The sequence below is a fragment of the Ictalurus punctatus genome, chromosome 19 (genome assembly GCF_001660625.3).
Source record: "Ictalurus punctatus breed USDA103 chromosome 19, Coco_2.0, whole genome shotgun sequence".
NCBI classification, from domain to species: Eukaryota; Metazoa; Chordata; class Actinopteri; order Siluriformes; family Ictaluridae; genus Ictalurus; species Ictalurus punctatus.
Window position 1 is genome coordinate 7,562,384 of NC_030434.2, and position 18,515 is coordinate 7,580,898.

The 18,515-nt window shown below is 39.1% G+C and overlaps 1 protein-coding gene across 3 annotated transcripts in view; it reads right to left on the reverse strand.

Moving 5' to 3' along the window:
* Positions 1–3,700: 3,700 nt before the first annotated feature.
* vegfab (vascular endothelial growth factor Ab) overlaps positions 3,701–18,515 on the reverse strand; it is a 32,834-nt gene continuing 18,019 nt past the window's right edge. Inside the window, exons 6-8 of one of the 3 annotated variants that reach the window (XM_017494722.3) lie at positions 17,850–17,921; positions 5,288–5,434; positions 3,701–5,184 (exon numbers count right to left, since the gene is read on the reverse strand). In XM_017494722.3, coding sequence (XP_017350211.1) covers positions 5,163–5,184; positions 5,288–5,434; positions 17,850–17,921 — 241 coding nt within the window. In that variant the 3' untranslated portion in view covers positions 3,701–5,162. Of the gene's footprint in view, positions 5,185–5,287; positions 5,435–12,492; positions 12,734–17,849; positions 17,922–18,515 lie in introns of those variants that run through there. The other 2 variants (XM_017494723.3, XR_006984126.2) reach the window with 2 other exon arrangements.

Genomic DNA, 18,515 nt, shown 5'->3' on the forward strand with positions numbered 1-18,515 from the left:
AACTCACCCTATGCTTATTGATAATTTGACCTAATAGCAACACATAAACAGGTAAAGGTTCTGAGCCTTGTTGTTAATCATAGAGTGAACTACCTGAAACTGCCCTGCAGAGTTTCCCTGCTTTAAGAACACCTGACACAGCTCATGAATGTATTGCCAAGCTCTCCATATATTGGATCAGATGTTTTAAGAGCATGGAAAACTTTGAACTGTGCAGGGCAGCAGGTTTCCAGCACTGGAGTTGAGAATGCATGCAATAGATTATGTTTCTTTAATATATGATTAAGAAAATATTGAATTACAGTTAGATATGAAAGATCAGAAAAGTTCTCAGTATAATCCATGTACAGTGCTCTCCAGAATTATTGTCACCCCATGAAAATGTGCAAAAAGTATAACACCCGCAATAAGTGAAATTTTGAGCTCAAGCATACAGGGACTATACAATATCTCACAAAAGTGAGTACACCCCTCACATTTTTGTAAATATTTGATTATATCTTTTCATGTGACAACACTGAAGAAATGACTGCTACAATGTAAAGTAGTGAGTGTACAACTTGTGTAACAGTGTAAATTTGCTGTCTCCTCAAAATAATTAAACACACAGCCATTGATGTCTAAACTGCTGGCAACAAAAGTGAGTACACCCCTAAGTGAAAATGTCCAAATTGGGCCCAAAGTGTCAATATTTTGTGTGGCCACCATTATTTTCCAGCACTGCCTTAACCCTCTTGGGCATGGAGTTCACCAGAGCTTCACAGGTTGCCACTGTAGTCCTCTTCCACTTCTCCATGACAACATCACGGAGCTGGTGGATGTTAGAGACCTTGTGCTCCTCCACCTTCCGTTTGAGGATGCCCCACAGATGCTCAATAGGGTTTAGTACATCACCTTCATCCTCAGCTTCTTTAGCAAGGCAGTGGTTGTCTTAGAGGTGTGTTTGGGATCATTATCATGCTGGAATACTGCCCATTGGCCCAGTCTCCGAAGGGAGGGGATCATGCTCTGCTTCAGTATGTTACAGTACATGTTGGCATTCATGGTTCCCTCAATGAACTGTAGCGCCCCAGTGCCGGCAGCACTCATGCAGCCCCAGACCATGACACTCCCACCACCATGCTTGACTGTAGGCAAGACACACTTGTCTTTGTATTGCTCACCTGGTTGCCGCCACACACGCTTGACACCATCTGAACCAAATAAGTTTATCTTGGTCTCATCAGACCACAGGACATGTGACACAGGACAGTAATCCATGTCCTTAGTCTGCTTGTCTTCAGCAAACTGTTTGCGGAGTTTCTTGTGCATCATCTTTAGAAGAGGCTTCCTTCTGGGACGACAGCCATGCAGACCAATTTGATGCAGTGTGCGGCGTATGGTCTGAGCACTGACAAGCTGACCTCCCACACCTTCAACCTCTTTTCCCAAAGACAATCTCTGGATATGACGCGGAGCATGTGCACTCAACATCTTTGGTCGACTATGGCGAGACCTGTTCTGAGTGGAACCTGTCCTGTTACACCGCTGTATGGTCTTGGCCACCGTGCTGCAGCTCAGTGTCAGGGTCTTGGCAATTTTCTTATAGCATGGCCATCTTTATGTAGAGCAACAATTCTTTTTTTCAGATCCTCGGAGAGTTCTTTGCCATGAGGTGCCATGTTGAACTTCCAGTGACCAGTATGAGGGAGTGTGAGAGCGATGACACCAAATTTAACACACCTGCACCACATTCACCCCTGAGACCTTGTAACACTAACAGGTCACATGACACGGGGGAGGGAAAATGGCTAATTGGGCCCAATTTGGACATTTTCACTTAGGGGTGTACTCACTTTTGTTGCCAGCGGTTTAGACATTAATGGCTATGTGTTGAGTTATTTTGAGGGGACAGCAAATTTACACTGTTACACAAGCTGTACACTCACTACTTTACATTGTGGCAAAATGCCATTTCTTCAGTGTTGTCACATAAAAAGATATAATCAAATATTTACAAAAATGTGAGGGGTGTACTCACTTTTCTGAGATAATGCATATGTTGTATTTTGACATTTTAAAAAAGGTCTCAAAAGGTTGGAGGCACTTATCAAGGGATCCCAATCCACTCCTATACAGCACAGTGGTTCCTTCACACCTATTAGTTTGTTTCTCCTGTCTGAATCAGAATAAACTTAAACTTTTGGTTCATTTGCCCCTTAGTTTGGTGTAGTTTCACACTACACATAATTAAACAAACCAAAAAGCAAAGTGTAAAAAGCATACAAATATGCATGTAGAAATCGCAAATATTACCCAAGCATGGAAAACAGCACTCAATAATAATTCTATAAATAACTAGCTTATTTTGTGCATGCATCATCTTGTTGAAGGTTATTTCTGTTCATCGGTCCAAATATCCAGAACATATGACATTTCTGTAGCACGTCAGCTCTGTCCTTTGGCTCAGTTTACACTTCATGTACACTTTATTTAGCAGCTTGTATATACACAGAAAAAATGTTACCTGCAACCCAATATACACAACATGTTTGGTTCACTTCCTGCAGTTGGGTCAATTCAGGATCGAATTGCTTTTCACGCTGCAGTTGAGCCGTTCTAGAGTTCACTTGAAACCAGAGCAAGGCCAACTCCTTCAGATGGACTTGGTCCAGTTGTTTCAGTCTGTAACCAAGTGCAATTGCTGTGTTCTGACCTGCCTAAGCAAATGGCACCAAAAATGAAAACACACTAAGGATCGATTCAAATGCACTCAAAGTTGTATATGTAAAAGCACCCCTATATATTACACAAAAACTCCTTAAAGTTTTTAGGTTTTTGGACTGTCCACTTCAATTCAGACCACAGGTTTTTGGTAGGATTCAAATCCAAAGTCTGAGATGGTCATTTCAAAACAATGATTTTGTATTTTGTTAATGATTTTTGTGTTGAATTGGAATTATCTTTGGATCATCACTTGTTGAAAGCCCTGACTATAGCCACGTCTAAACCTCCTGCCAGATGTTTTTTTTATTTTTACCTCCTTCACCAGCCTTCTTGCTGTATGGGGGAACAATGTGTTCATGGCAAATTTCCCGGCAAATTTTCAACTGTTTCAGACATGTATGTGTTTGTGATTTTTTTTGTGTTGTTGCAGGAGATGGAACCTTGCACATTTTAATGATATTAAAATGATACTAAAATGATAACGATGAAAGAGGATAATGTCTTCAGTTTTAGTTCAATTCTCTAGTTGAATATAGTGAATGTCAATGAACCATCTTGTTTACTTCATTATTGTTTTCTTCATTCCTCCAAGATTATGGATTTACTATATTCTTACTACAAGAACCCTACAACACCTGGATCCCCTATCAGAAAGGGTTCAAAGCAGAACCCTTTCAGAAAGCTAACAGCCTGTATTCACCCAGTGAACCTTTAAAGAACATTTGAAGAATGTTTTTTTTTCCTAATAGTGCACAAACCAATTAATTACTGTCATGTTCTTGGTTAGTCTGTGTGGTAAAACTAGAATATTTGGTTTTCTTAGTTTCTTTGAAAGACTTATGGTTCTAACAGTCTACCAATAGTCAAAGTTTCTTTTACATATTAACTTGAAGCTAATATTTGAAAAGTGCCTCAAACTATAGTTTAATTTATTTACATACAGTACTTTTTACTGTAATTGTATGAGAAATCAAAATGACCAGAGGAAAGCACAGATTTTCAAACATTTTATAGAAAAGAAAAACGTAATATAATTTGAAAATAAATATACTTTACTACATTACACAAACACAAAAAGACTTAAATCTAGACATATTTACAGCGAGTAAATAAATAACTGAGAATGTAAATAAACTAAACTTAGGCAACGTCTGCTATTTGACAACAATAAAATAAAAAGGTAGCAGGTGTTTTATAGCCTAAGATTTCTTTTGGCTATATTGTTATAGGTTTGGAGCCTTAAAAACACACTCACAATTCTAGTTTAGTTTCCCTGTCTCTCATACTACATACTGCCCTTTTCTCTCTCTCTCTCTCTCTCTCTCTCTCATTCACACACACACACACACACACACACACACACACACACACACACACACACACACACACACACACACACACACACACACACACACACACAGCATTTTAGAAACCGCACAACCCATATATATGCAGAGAGAAACAATTTTTGAGGCAAACTGAAAAACAGAAACGATCAGCTATGGGAATGTACTCACTTTCTTCAAACTGTGAGATTGACGATAAAAATTATTAGAAAGAGATCAGAATATAACACTGCACATAAATAAAACCAATTAAATATGGACAGTAAGAATACTGAAAATATAAATTATGGACTTGAGGGGTCAAATGCTCAAATGGATATTAATAAACATTCAAATGACCTTGTGTGTTTGCATTCTTCATTTTGTGATTCACTGTAGGCTGAATGACAGAAAAAAGATACACACAATTTTACAGAAATAAGTGACCATAAATCTCAAGTAGTCATCTGTCGTTCAGTAGAGAATGAAGTCAAGTCACAGAATCTAGGCAAAGTGATTTCCATATAGAATAAGTGGCATGTATTAATAAAAGTGGATAAAACAGGATCTTCTGTTGTTTGTTTTTATATGTTTCTCATGCCATTCATCAACAAGATGAGATGCGCTGGATATTGAAATCTGGCAGAACAGGTTAATAAACTTTGATGAGGCCAGTCATGACAAAATCCAGTATTCTTTCATCTATTGTTCATTTTCAGTCCCATTATTTGTCTGTATATCCGTTGTTGTTTGTTGATGTTGATATGAAAAAAACCAAAACACGGCTAATCCAGTGATATGCTGCATCAGTGAGTGATTTTGACACATTTTCATATGTGTAGCCAAAAACACTGACAAGGCCAATCCTCTTAGGCAGCAATTTAGCAGCAATTCTACTTGTTCTGTCCTTTTCAGTCTTCGCTCAAATCTTTACTCAATATACACATTTATTGTGAAATTTACAAGGGGAAGACTTGCTCACTCACACTTGCTCACTCACTCTGTCAGTCAAGGGGAATGCTTCAGGAGTCCAGGGTTGACGGATCTATATTGAAGGTTCAAAGTGCGGTGCTATTAATAATTAGTGTTTATGCCTTTTTTCAGAAAAACCCTATATAGGCTGATCACTGCTCATCTTCTTGGCTTGTCACATCTAGGACAGAGGGAGGATGGAATGTGATTAGAAAATAGATGAACCCAAATGCACACTTATACTGCAACAAAACACACTCCCTCACACACATCCACATACTCACTTGCAAGTCCTCTCATTGAGTTCGAGCTGCTTTTGCTTGCAGTCAGCCTCTGAGTGTTTGCAGGTGCACTGGCACGTTTCAGGGTCCTGAATGTATAGTCTTTTTCTCCTCTCAGAACATGTACTGCAGCATGGTTTACAGTGAGTACTGAAGACAGGCACAAGGGAGGGACAAGACGAGAAATAATAGAGAAGTAAATTATTTAAGTAATAGTAAAATAATCAGAATCCAAAGTATTAAGCAAATCAATCAATGAGATACACCTTCTGACTTCCAAACATACAGAGAAGCTTGGGTGAGTTTCTGTGGACAACAAAAATCAGCAAGCGGGGGATTATGTTGAGCCAAGTCTCAGTCTCAGGAGTGTGCATAGGGGGATTGGGAGATGTTAGGCACAGCATGGCATGCACCTGCAAGCCCTGCTGAGGTGTGAGACATGTAACCACAGTAACCAGATATCACCAGACGCACATAAACACTGGACATGCCCCCTCTATCTCTACTAAAGTCAGGTGATGCTTGACATAAAAAAAAGAACAACTGATTTAAATCCACAGTGTGGTTCATTATTTTGTCTTATAGGCATTCATGATGCACTGCATTGCAAATACTAAATAAAAACACCACGTGATCAGTAAAATTACACTGATAAACCTGAGGTGCTCATGCATTTTGTGTGGATTCTAGACAGTAAGAGGAGTGGTGATGGCCTTATACAATGTTGCCATGAAATACCTTTATGACAGTTCCACTACAAACGAATGAGACACTAGTAATAAGACGAAATGGTATTTTATCTTATAAAACCAGACCTGGAATTCTTCTCCTGCAATAAACCTACTTCACGGTCTGCCATCTAGATATGGCTATGCTCTGTGTCTTGTTTTCAAACAGAAATGGGAAATATGCATGATTACCTACTGGTTAATCCTGTTTCTTACCATAGTAGCTGGTAGCCAATAAAATATGATAAAACAAACTAACTGATGCATTCGTTTAATGTCTGTGGCATTTATAAACATCTTTACAGCATGTAATAAGCTGCACTGCATGTATCTTATACTAAACCCATTAGTAAATAAGCAAATTATTAAGCAAATAAGCATTTGGAATATTTCAGAGGGGTATAAACCCAAACTTCACCCTCTAGCTGTGCAACTGGTTCACTGGGTATTTTTAGAGTTGCATAAAAAATGTGAAATGGATCGAGAGCTTTTGCATAAGTGTTCCATTTACAAAAAAAAAATACACATTTTGCTGTTAACTGCGTTGTAGGGTAAATAAATCCAGGTCCAGCCTTAAATTTCACTTGCATTATTATAAACACAACTGCAATGACCAAATATTATTTGTCAATGTGGACCTGTTTATAAAACAAGATTCTGTGTTTTGCTAGAGGCAAGTTATCCATTTTTACTAAAATACAATTAATATGCAATTTATTGTGAGGCCATGCATCCTAACAAAGTTCTCAATCTCTATGAAGATATAATAATAATCATAATCATAATAATAATCATAATAATAATAATAATCTTCTAGCTGCTTTGGTTAGGGATCGCCAAAGCAGATCACCTGTCTCTGGTTTATGATCTGCATATTTGATTTGGCACAGGTTACACATTGCATGACCTTCCTGACCCAACCATCCATCCCATTTATCCAGGCTTGGGACCAGCACTGAGAGTGCAGTAGCTTGTGCTATCCCAGTGACTGGGTCTGGTTCCTAGGATAGGGCTCAAACTCACAATCCGCTTACACGACATGTTTTAAACTAAAAATGGAAAACTTTTTATGTGGTTTGGCTGTTCGTTTACATGACAGTGGTGTTTTGGGGCCTGAAAACACAAACTTTTGAAACAAGGTTTCAAAGTGCACATTTTTGAAAATGATTCCATTATCATCTCCGTGTAAAAATACAAAAACGAGAATGTGTGAAAACGATGTCATGCGCACACGTATTAGGTGTTCAGTCTATAGGTATGCATGCAAGTACTTCAAAACAACACGTGAGACATTCAAAACTACAATGGAGGACTACCGTGTTTGTGCGGCTCAAGATTTTGAATTTATTGACACTTCTCCAGCAAAGTGTAGATTTACTGCATCACTACTACGACCAGCTCAGATGCACGCACAACAACAACACCAGCAACAACAATGATAATACTAATATCTAAATCCTCACCAGTATACTTTATTGCAGGGATTATATTATTTACATTAATAACAGTCAAAAAGCTGTAGTTTATTTCATTAATAACACTCACATGTAGCAAATCTTTTTTGGATTTTGGACATGATGCAGTTCTACAGGTGTGACCAAACCACCCTTTTAAATGTAAGCTAGTAAAATATACATAAACTACACAAAACATACACATCTTATTAATATAAAGTTACTTTGGAGGAGGTAGGGTCCCCACAAAATAACCGACTCATGCCAAATCAAACCCAACAGGTACTGACAATCAATTCATAATTGAACGTCAGTTAATCTTTATAGGGTGACTTGCCATTATTTACTCTCTACTGGCTCAGTGATATTTCTTTCTTTTGTTTTTTTAAAAACATGTGCCAAATTTTATGTGGTTTAATCTGGATGTGCAATTTTTGCTGACACACGGCAGTGCTTATTTAATTCTTCGTTAATTTTAAACCTGTATGTTTATGTTAAGCAACTAAGTCTGGCTAGCTTATTCATGTTTTGAATGTGCCATTATTTTTCAAGACTTTTATGCATGACACATGACAATCTTGAAAATCTTGATTAAATATCTTTGAACAATTAAACTGTCACTGTCAAATTTTTCACTTATTTTAAATAATAAAGCTAGTGGAAAAACAATGTGTTTTTGTACTTTTACCAAGTTTTCCAGTAATTTGAGGGTTCTAAATTCCATAGATCTATTATATACAATTTAAAATGAATCAACCTCAGACATTCACTTGGTTTAATATGATAAAACATTAGTTACAGATATACCTGTGGCTCTATAAAAACCAGAGAATCCCTGACCCACTGATAGAGCCTCCAATTCCACCTATATCTCCTTTACCCTACAAGTCCAGAAAAAAAAAAAAAACTCAGACCATGTCTCTCTTCTTTCAGCGCTGATTGATTCCAGAGTAGCAGGGAATTTCATGAACCACGACACCTTCAGAAAGCTCAACATTCCTATGCTACCATTTCAGTACCCTTTAAAAATTCACGCTATTGATGGAGGACACATAGGAGATGGAACTGTTACCATGTGTACAAAGCCTTTCCAACTCCAAGTCAGCACTCTCCACCAGGAGCTCATTTCCTTTCTCATCACGGTGAAATATCCCATCATCCTAGGATTTCCCTGGATGCACCTACATGACTCCCATATATCATGTCATGACAAGGAAATCACAAAATGGTCATCACATTGCAAGGGTCACTGTCTGCATCTGCCCCACCTCGTCATAGCCTCGGCACAGTGGAGGGTCCTGAGAGTCAAGTATTCACAGACATCCCCATAGAGTATCAAGAATTCCAAGAGGTATTCAGTAAGGCCAAAGCTAGTGGCCTACCACCACACATGGACCCTATGACTGTGCCATAGAGCTCTTACCAGGCACAACACCACCATACAATCAAATATATCCAATTTCCTTAACAGAACAACAGACCATGGAAAACTATGTACAAGAGGCACTCAAAAAGGGGTTCATTTATCCCTCCACCTCTCCTGCCTCTGCAGGATTATTTTTTGTGGAGAAGAAGGGAGGAGGACTTTGACCATTATTGTGGGCTCATCCAGATCACAGTAAAATATTGATATCCCCTTCCACAAGCTGGACCTCCACAATGCCTACAACCTTGTCCACATCAGAGAGGGTGACAAGTGGAAAACGGCCTTAGGCACCACCATTGGTAAATGGTCTGCACTTTTATAGTGCCTTTTAACCATAGTGGTTCTACAAAGTGCGTGTCATGCAAGGCGCTAGGTTCAGTGTCTTGTCCAAAGACACATCGGCATGTGGAGGCATATGGGCCGGGAATCGAACCACCAACCTTAAAGGACTTTTTGGGAAAGTTTGTAATTGCATATGTCAATAGCATATTAATCTTTCCCTCTCTCTGTAAACCCACATTCAGCATGTTAAGTGAGTTCTGGCATGTCTCCTTGACCACCAGCTCTATGTAAAGGGAGAAAAGTGCCAATTTCACGTGTCCACCATCTCTTTCCTGGGATATAACATAGGCCCCAAATGAGTGGCCATGGACCAAGAAAAAGTGTCTGCAGTCACCAAATGACCCACTCCCAACAGGGCCAAAGATTTCTATGCTTCACCAATTTCTACGGTTCACCCAGGGCTTTAGTTCCATTGCTACTCCCCTTATGTCACTACTGAAGAAGGGACCCATGCATCTGGCGTGGAACACAAGAACCGATGAAGCCTTTGAGAAACTCAGAACTGAATTCACCACTGCTCCCATTTTGAAGCCAGACCCACTGAAACCATTCATTGCAGAACACGCCTCAGAATCTTGGGTGGATAGTGGTCACACAGAATCCATCAGACATTCCACTTCCCAGAACACACCATGACCTACAAACATGGCCACAATGGACTACCATCCCCAGCACAACACTCCACTGTCACAGCTGACAATCTCCAGAGATCTAATCACATACACCTGTTCTTAATTACACCCACACCCTATATAAGTAGACTTTGGGCACTTACCCAGTTATGAAGTAACACTCAGTGGGCTTTTACCTGACTTACCAATCCTTGTATTTGTTTCTATTCTGGTTTTTATCTTGCTTCGCTGCCTGTTTTTTTTTTTTTTTTTCCTTTTTGGATTTTGGTTTTGCCTACATCGTTCTGTTTGCTGATCGCCTGACCTTCTGCCTGTTCTCAAGTTTATGATCCTTGCTTCACATTTTGGAATTTTGTGCCAGTGTTTTTTTTTTATTATTACAAGGCTAACCTGCATCTCCATCCACCTCTGACTGCATTGCATGACAAACACCTGAATGTGCTCTTGTGCAAATGATACACCATACAGTGAGGGAAAAAAGTATTTGATCCCCTACTGATTTTGTACGTTTGCCCACTGACAAAGAAATGATCAGTCTATAATTTTAATGGTAGGTTTATTTGAACAGTGAGAGACAGAATAACAACAAGAAAATCCAGAAAACTGCATGTCAAAAATGTAATAAATTGATTTGCATTTTAATGAGGGAAAAAGTATTTGACCCCCTCTCAATCAGAAAGATTTCTGGCTCCCAGGTGTCTTTTATACAGGTAACGAGCTGAGATTAGGAGCACTCCCTTTAAGAGTGTGCTCCTAATCTCAGCTTGTTACCTGTATCAAAGACACCTGTCCACAGAAGCAATCAATCAATCAGATTCCAAAATCTCCACCATGGCCAAGACCAAAGAGCTCTCCAAGGATGTCAGGGACAAGATTGTAGAACTACACAAGTCTGGAAATGGCTACAAGACCATTGCCAAGCAGCTTGGTGAGAAGATGACAACAGTTGGTGCGATTATTCGCAAATGGAAGAAATACAAAAGAACTGTCAATCTCCCTCGGCCTGGGGCTCCATGCAAGATCTCACCTTGTAGAGTTGCAATGATCATGAGACCAGTGAGGAATCAGCCCAGAACTACACGGGAGGATCTTGTGAATGATCTCAAGGCAGCTGGGACCATAGTCACCAAGAAAACAATTGGTAACTCACTACGCCGTGAAGGACTGAAATCCTGCAGCGCCCGCAAGGTCCCCCTGCTCAAGAAAGCACATATACATGCCCGTCTGAAGTTTGCCAATGAACATCTGAATGATTCAGAGGACAACTGGGTGAGAGTGTTGTGGTCAGATGAGACCAAAATGGAGCTCTTTGGCATCAACTCAACTCGCCGTGTTTGGAGGAGGAGGAATGCTGCCTATCACCCCAAGAACACCATCCCCACCGTCAAACATGGAGGTGGATACATTATGCTTTGGGGGTGTTTTTCTGCTAAGGGGACAGGACAACTTCACCGCATCAAAGGACGATGGACGGGGCCATGTACCGTCATCTTGGGTGAGAACCTCCTTCCCTCAGCCAGGGCATTGAAAATGGGTCGTGGATGGGTATTCCAGCATGACAATGACCCAAAACACATGGCCAAGGCAACAAAGGAGTGGCTCAAGAAGAAGCACATTAAGGTCCTGGAGTGGCCTAGCCAGTCTCCAGACCTTAATCCCATAGAAAATCTGTGGAGGGAGCTGAAGGTTCGAGTTGCTAAACGTCTGCCTCGAAACCTTAGTGACTTGGAGAAGATCTGCAAAGAAGAGTGGGACAAAATCCCTCCTGTGATGTGTGCAAACCTGGTGGCCAACTACAAGAAACGTCTGACCTCTTTGATTGCCAACATGGGTTTTGCCACCAAGTACTAAGTCATGTTTTGCAGAGGGGTCAAATACTTATTTCCCTCATTAAAATGCAAATCAATTTATAACATTTTTGACATGCGTTCTTCTGGATTTTGTTGTTGTTATTCTGTCTCTCACTGTTCAAATATATCTACCATTAAAATTATAGACTGATCATTTCTTTGTCAGTGGGCAAACGTACAAAATCAGCAGGGGATCAAATACTTTCTTCCCTCACTCTATGGTAGGCTTGTGCAATATTTTATTTTTCCCTGCTTGAGATTTACCACTTGAAATGTATTTAATCACCCAGAACCAATAGCCCAAAAATCAGGAAAACAAGCATTACCCACTGTACAATTAGAAACTACTTGCTGGCAGTGGCAATGACAAAAACTCAGCTAGTGGATTTTTAGGTGATTCCACAGTAATGAGCAGTAAACAGTAAAATAACTTTTTTTATATCTGGATTTTTAAAATCCTTTTATAAATCTGCTATTTTTCATGTATTTTTGAGTGATAAGTCATATGTAAGTATGTATATAGTATATGCAACTAACTCTTAAACAGGCAGCTCTGATAATATAATATAATCAAAGTAAACATCACTGGATATCATGGCAGTGTAGAGATTGTGTAGAGATGATTAAATTGTTTTTTCACACAAGCCTACCTGGTAATTATTCAGTGTTCATAGAACCACAGTTATATCTGCACTTAGCTTCCCATTTCACCCTTTCTAAACACCAGGTGTGGTGTTTAACATCTAGACAATCCCTGCCACAGGGAACCAACTCACCTGGCCAACTGGAAAGTTGTCTGGAGATGACACATGATGTTGACCTTGAAGAATCTGGAGGGGTACACAGTGATGTCCAGGTAGCTGCAATGCAGACCTCCTGGAGTGGTATGCTTCTAAGTTGTGCCCATGAGGATGAAACACTCCTCGTGGAATGGAATAACACGTCACAGTAGGGGGCTGATTGTCCAGCCTGTTTGTCGGCCATGGTGACGACTTCTGTCACCCAGTGGGCCAATCTCTGCTTAGACAGGGAAGCACCACATGTCTTTGCACTGTGACAGATGGGTAACTGGTCTGATGAACAAGCTGTCGTGCAGTTCAAATACTACTGCAACATGTGTACTGAGCACAATAAAGACCACACTGTAGATTGACTTTTGTAAAATGTTGTGAGGTCAATCACTTGGTTCGCAAATTTTGGTGAAATAACCTTAAACACCCTGCATTTGGTCACAAGTCATCATGCCAACAGATCATGCAGGGTGAACTTATCATTAAGCATGCCGTTCTCTCACCCTTTCACTGAGGTGATCGCCAGAAAGAAAGGGTGTCTTGGGGAATGTGTCAGATGCAAGTGCCTAGCTCCTCTAAGAAACATTAAGTGCCTATGAGAAAGGTGCCATCCACTCCCAAAATGGCCACCACATACACTTTTAGCATAGTCAGGCACCAACTCCAACTGAACATACTTGGAATAATGAAAGCATATAAGACCCATGTGCTTGGGGCTCTAGCATTCATGAAAGTTTTGTTAGACTGCTTGTCACAGACATCAAGTCAAGGAGGCTGGCTGTTGGTAAGCCAACTTGAGCCCACTTCCATGTAAGAAGGAGAGCATTTTTAACCTCATGCCCCTCTTTTGATTTATGTGCCTGAACAGGTCAGGACAAGATTGGGTCTCAAAGCATGTAGAAAGAACCTGAGGATCAGCCAGGCCACCCTCAATTCTAGTAAACTGATGTGTTCTGACATCACCTTGAGGGTCTGTATGCCCCCTGAAAGGGATCTGGTCGGGGAGGTGTCTGTGGTGACTGTCTCTCTCTAAAGGAGAACCGCACATAGGTATACCCTTTTCATAAGAAATACTTCACATCAGGGACCATGCCCCTTTCTCTGAGACAAGAACACATCTTTGGGGGCTATTCACAGACTGATGCCCCATCACTGACAGCCCCTTAGTTCCAATAGGCCCATGTTGGAAATCAAAGAGATTCACTGGTGAACCCATTTGCGGGTTTATAATATGAACAACAATCTGACAACTTTAATATGCATAAGTGGAGGATTTCCAGGAACCATTTAGGTCTGCTCATTTCTGTACAAGAAAATGTTGCGTACAACCCATTATTAAAAATGGTATGGCCTATTTTTGGAGTCCTTCACATGGGTTTGCTTTTGAGGCATAATGGTGGCACTTATGTACTGCCCAACTCACAGTGTGACCAGAGGTGCCCAAGGGTCTTCAGTGCATGGCTTTATATGCTTGAGGATCTGATGCATGAGAACCCTGGCATTTGGCTCTTGGACACCTATTGGAGCGATGTGACCAAGCTACCTAACTAAATTAGCCACTCCAATGGTAAATTATCTGCACTTATATAGCACATTTTAACCTTAGTGGCTCTCCAAGGCACTTTACACTGTTTCTCATTCATCCACACACACTCGCACACGTGAGTCTGAGCCTACCATCATGAACTTGAGGTTCAGAGCTAGCCCAAAGGCACTTCGGCATGTAAAGGGCCAGGGATCAAACCGCCAACCCTGCAGTTAGTGGACAACCTGCTCTACCACCTGAGCCACAGCCACCTGAAATTCAGCTAGAAAATAACCAAAAGATTATACATGTGTATCAGATCTGTGGCAATATAAGCTTTAATCAGCAAATTGCCAGTACATTTGCACTCACCATTGGGGTGGCATAATCTTTTGACTCGTGAAACTCCAGCAAGACAATGCAGGAGTCTTATACCACATGGCCTCTGCATTTAGCTATTGCCCTGTCACATAGCTGTTGATGTAATCCTTGCATAAACTAAAAATGAGAGAAATCTAACCTTTAATTGTAAATTTATTATATGACAAACAAAACACATCACACTTTTTAACAAAACTATGTGTCATAGTTATTGGTACTTCTGAATCAGCACTTTGTGCAACCTCCCTTTGGCACCATAACAGCACTAAGTGTTCTATAATGACTGATGACACTGGAGAATACAGAGCAAAGAATCTGAGACCACTCCTCAAAGCAGTATCTCCAGATTATCCAGGGTCCTATCTCCTCTTCAGCTCACCTCACAAGATTTAATTGCAGTTTGCATCAGGCGACTGGGATGGCCATTTCAAAATGTGATTCTGTGTTAATTTAAAAAAATGTTGTGTGCCTTTGGACAGATGTTTTGGATTACAGTCATGCTGGAAGATCCAACCACAACCCGGTAACTTTTTGGTAAATGCAGACAGATTTTTATTTCAAATACCCTGATACTTCATGGTGTTCATAGTGACGTTTAAACTAACGAGCTTCCCTGGGCCTTTGGAGAAAAAGTCCCACAACATCACAGATCCTCAGATCAGATGAATGGAGCCCTTTACCAGAAAATTCTTGAGAAGAATCTGCTGCCATCTACCAGGATGATGAAGATGAGACATGGGTGGCCTTTCCAGCAGAACAACGATCCAAAGCATAAAGCAAAGGAAACTCTCAATTGGTTTCAGAGAAAAAAATCAAGGTGTTAGAATGGCCCAGTCAATCACCTGACTTGAATCTAATTGAACAAGATTTAAAGACAATATGTTTAGAAGAATGGGCCAAAATCACACCTGAATACTGCGGCTCATTAATTTCTTCATACAGGAAGCACCTTGAAGCTGTCATTACAAACAAAGGCTTCTCCACTAAGTATTAAATACATTTCAGTTAGCATGATCAGTACTTTTTTCCTGCATAATTCCTCTTTATTACACATGTTTATTTATGGACATTAATATTGTTGTTTTTTTATATTTCCAGATTTCTTGAGTTAATACTGATGTCTGGTGAAAATTTCATGTGAACAGCCTCTTTGGAAATATATTTACTGAAATTTTTTTTTTGACGTGTCCAACATGTAGTTCCCCCTCTGTATATTACAAGTTATATGTATTTCACTTCATGTGACAGTCAAATTTGTGCTTATACTCAAAAGTTTCTAAATATCTCAAATGTGTCCACCCTGTAAAACTGCAACAGCTCCAGACTTTGACTGTTTCCCTTGTTTCTGTTTCTGCAATTTGCAGACAAACTTAATGTTATTAACTTATGTTACTTCCTTTAATAACATATTTTTTGGAAACAATTTTTTCTACTGATACAATACTGTAAAATGCAAAATAAATGTCTAAGAAAAATGTTATATAAAAACAAATTTAGGGTCCCTAAGAGTTTTGCACAGTACTGTATGTACAACACGAATTCCAAAAATAGTATGGATGCTGTGTAAAATGTAAATAAAAGCAGAATGCAGAATGTTCACCAGCTGTTTCTTTTTAGTAACACTTGTTTTCCAGCCTTTTGTTGCCGCAACCCAACTTTTTTGAGATGTGCTTCAGCCATCAAATTCAAAATTACCTTATTTTTTCTTAAAATGGCACATTTACTCAGTTAAAACATCTGATATGTTATCTAAGTTCTATTGTGAATAACATATGGGTTTATGAGATTTGCAAATCATTGCATTCTATTTTTATTTACATTTTACACGGTGTCCCAACTTTTTTGGAATTGGAGTTGTATTATAGAGCTTTATACAACCTTTTACAGTCTTAACAACTCTGAAACGACTTGTTCATTCAAGAATCAGTTGTAACAAGAATGTCAGTAAGAATGTCTCATGGGCCTGAATACACTGTCACTTAAATGGACTTGATTAGCAAAAAGAATAGATGCTAAATCTTATAGTGATCTATTCTTGGTACGGGAAGTTTAGTTGTTGTTATTATACATTTCGATGTTTTGACAAAACACTTGGATATGTGCAGAGCAGAAATCTGTGGTATATGATTTAAAAAATAGAACACAAAATGCTACTTTTACCTCTTTACCTTATAATTGCTCTTTTTTTTTTGTTCCTGGCTTTCTAACCCTACCTTCGATATATAATGTACTGCCATCACAATTTTACCAGGGACACTTCAATCTAACAGGACAAATGCATTCCCTCTCTCTTTTATCATAATAAAAACATAATGTTTCCATATGTATTCATAACCAAGAAAATACAGTGATGTCTCAGACCAAACTGTTGATTTATATAAATCACAGGGGTGAAACTAGAGCAAGAAATGATTTCACTTTTAATCAAATCTAAACATAAGAGTAGAGTGGGTAAGGCATGAAAAATAATATTCAAGACATAACACACAGGACAGACTCAGCAGTCATATTTTTAAGGACAGAGAAAAGATTGCCATTAGAAAACAATGGCAAAGATATTAACAAAGATTTTAAAAGATTAGTACCATTATCTGGAAGCCATGCAGCTGGAGAAAGCAGAAGGGCGCTCTATTACTGTGTACATATTGTCCCTTTTTTATGAATCATAGAGATGGATTTACAGAGGACTTTACTGACTTTCTGTACCAATTAAATTAGGTTTTGGTCAGTAAAGAATACTATAGGCAATTTATGCAAGAAATCAATACTAGGGGTGTAATGCACAGATGATCTGAATTGGTGCATCGGTTTGAAAGGCAATGATTAAAATTAATCGAAGTAGCAATTATAAATTAATTTTTTTATGAATTATAAATGATTATAGATCAATTATTATCAAAATGGACAAATCATTGATGTGTAAAAATATCATATTTTTAAAACGACGATTAAATAGGCTAGTGAGGTAATTTGTCCACAACTTTGATACCTTAAAAGTAGTCTTTCACTATGTCCTCATCATTCAAATATAAACTGATGGTAGCCCTACCCTTAATACTGAACAATGTTGCCCATATATTGATCAGACGGTATTAAATCATATCATATTGTATTGCAGCAGATTCAGTGGTATTGTTAAATGTTGATACGTTGTCTATTGTGGAAGCCTGCTAACTTTGAACTTGGCAATTAGCAGATCAGGCCCTTAGTGAGAAGAAGGTTAGACTAGGGGTTGCAGTTGAGTTGCGGTTTTGATTTGGTTCTTTAAACAAAATTGTAGTTAAGTTCGCAGTATGTTCTTACCGAGGATTAAGGCTAATTAATTGTGATTTTAGTTAATTAAAGGAGACAACATATCTCCTCCCAAATTAATTTGATGACCAAGAGCATAACACTCAGGTGCAGGTGGGTGGAGGAGAAGGCTGAAGTAACATACAAATCCCGCATTTTGTCACGGTTTTTCTTTCGCTTTCCCTTTTGACCTTTCCCCTTGCCTTTCCGGGATTTTCTGGAAAAGGAACAAAAAACAAACAGCGAAATAGAACAACTGAATTTGAGCAAATGTTGCAACAGGTAAGCCAAACAGCCAATGCAGAGGAAAAAGTAGGGAAAAAAGAATTTTAAAAAAAAGCACCAACCAGCTCAGAGCATGTTATATAGACTTAGGTGTCATTTGTAACAAATGACAAATAAATGCAGAGAGAATAGAAAACAGCACTAGTAATGAGATTTTTAAAATGTGCGTTATGGATGACATGGCAGATGAAAGTCGAAACACAAATAAGCCAAAACAACAAATAAACTAAAATAGTTCATACACAGCGAGGCATAGCTCAAAATGTTGACCATAAATGCCAACCTGTTATTTGTTGGTAAGGAGGGCTATTTTAACCAATGAAAGTTACATGTGTTTTGTTTAAGGAACAAACAACCAGATGTTTCTTAATATTTCTTTTTGGAGCGCCTTCCTGTGGCAAGTCAAGTAAATAAACAAAATTTCACATTCCATTCTACTAACACTGAAAAGTGTGCACACATCTAAAGCCAGATATTCCTTTGCCAGACCCATCCTTAAACTGTGTTCACAGTAGACATGTGCTGA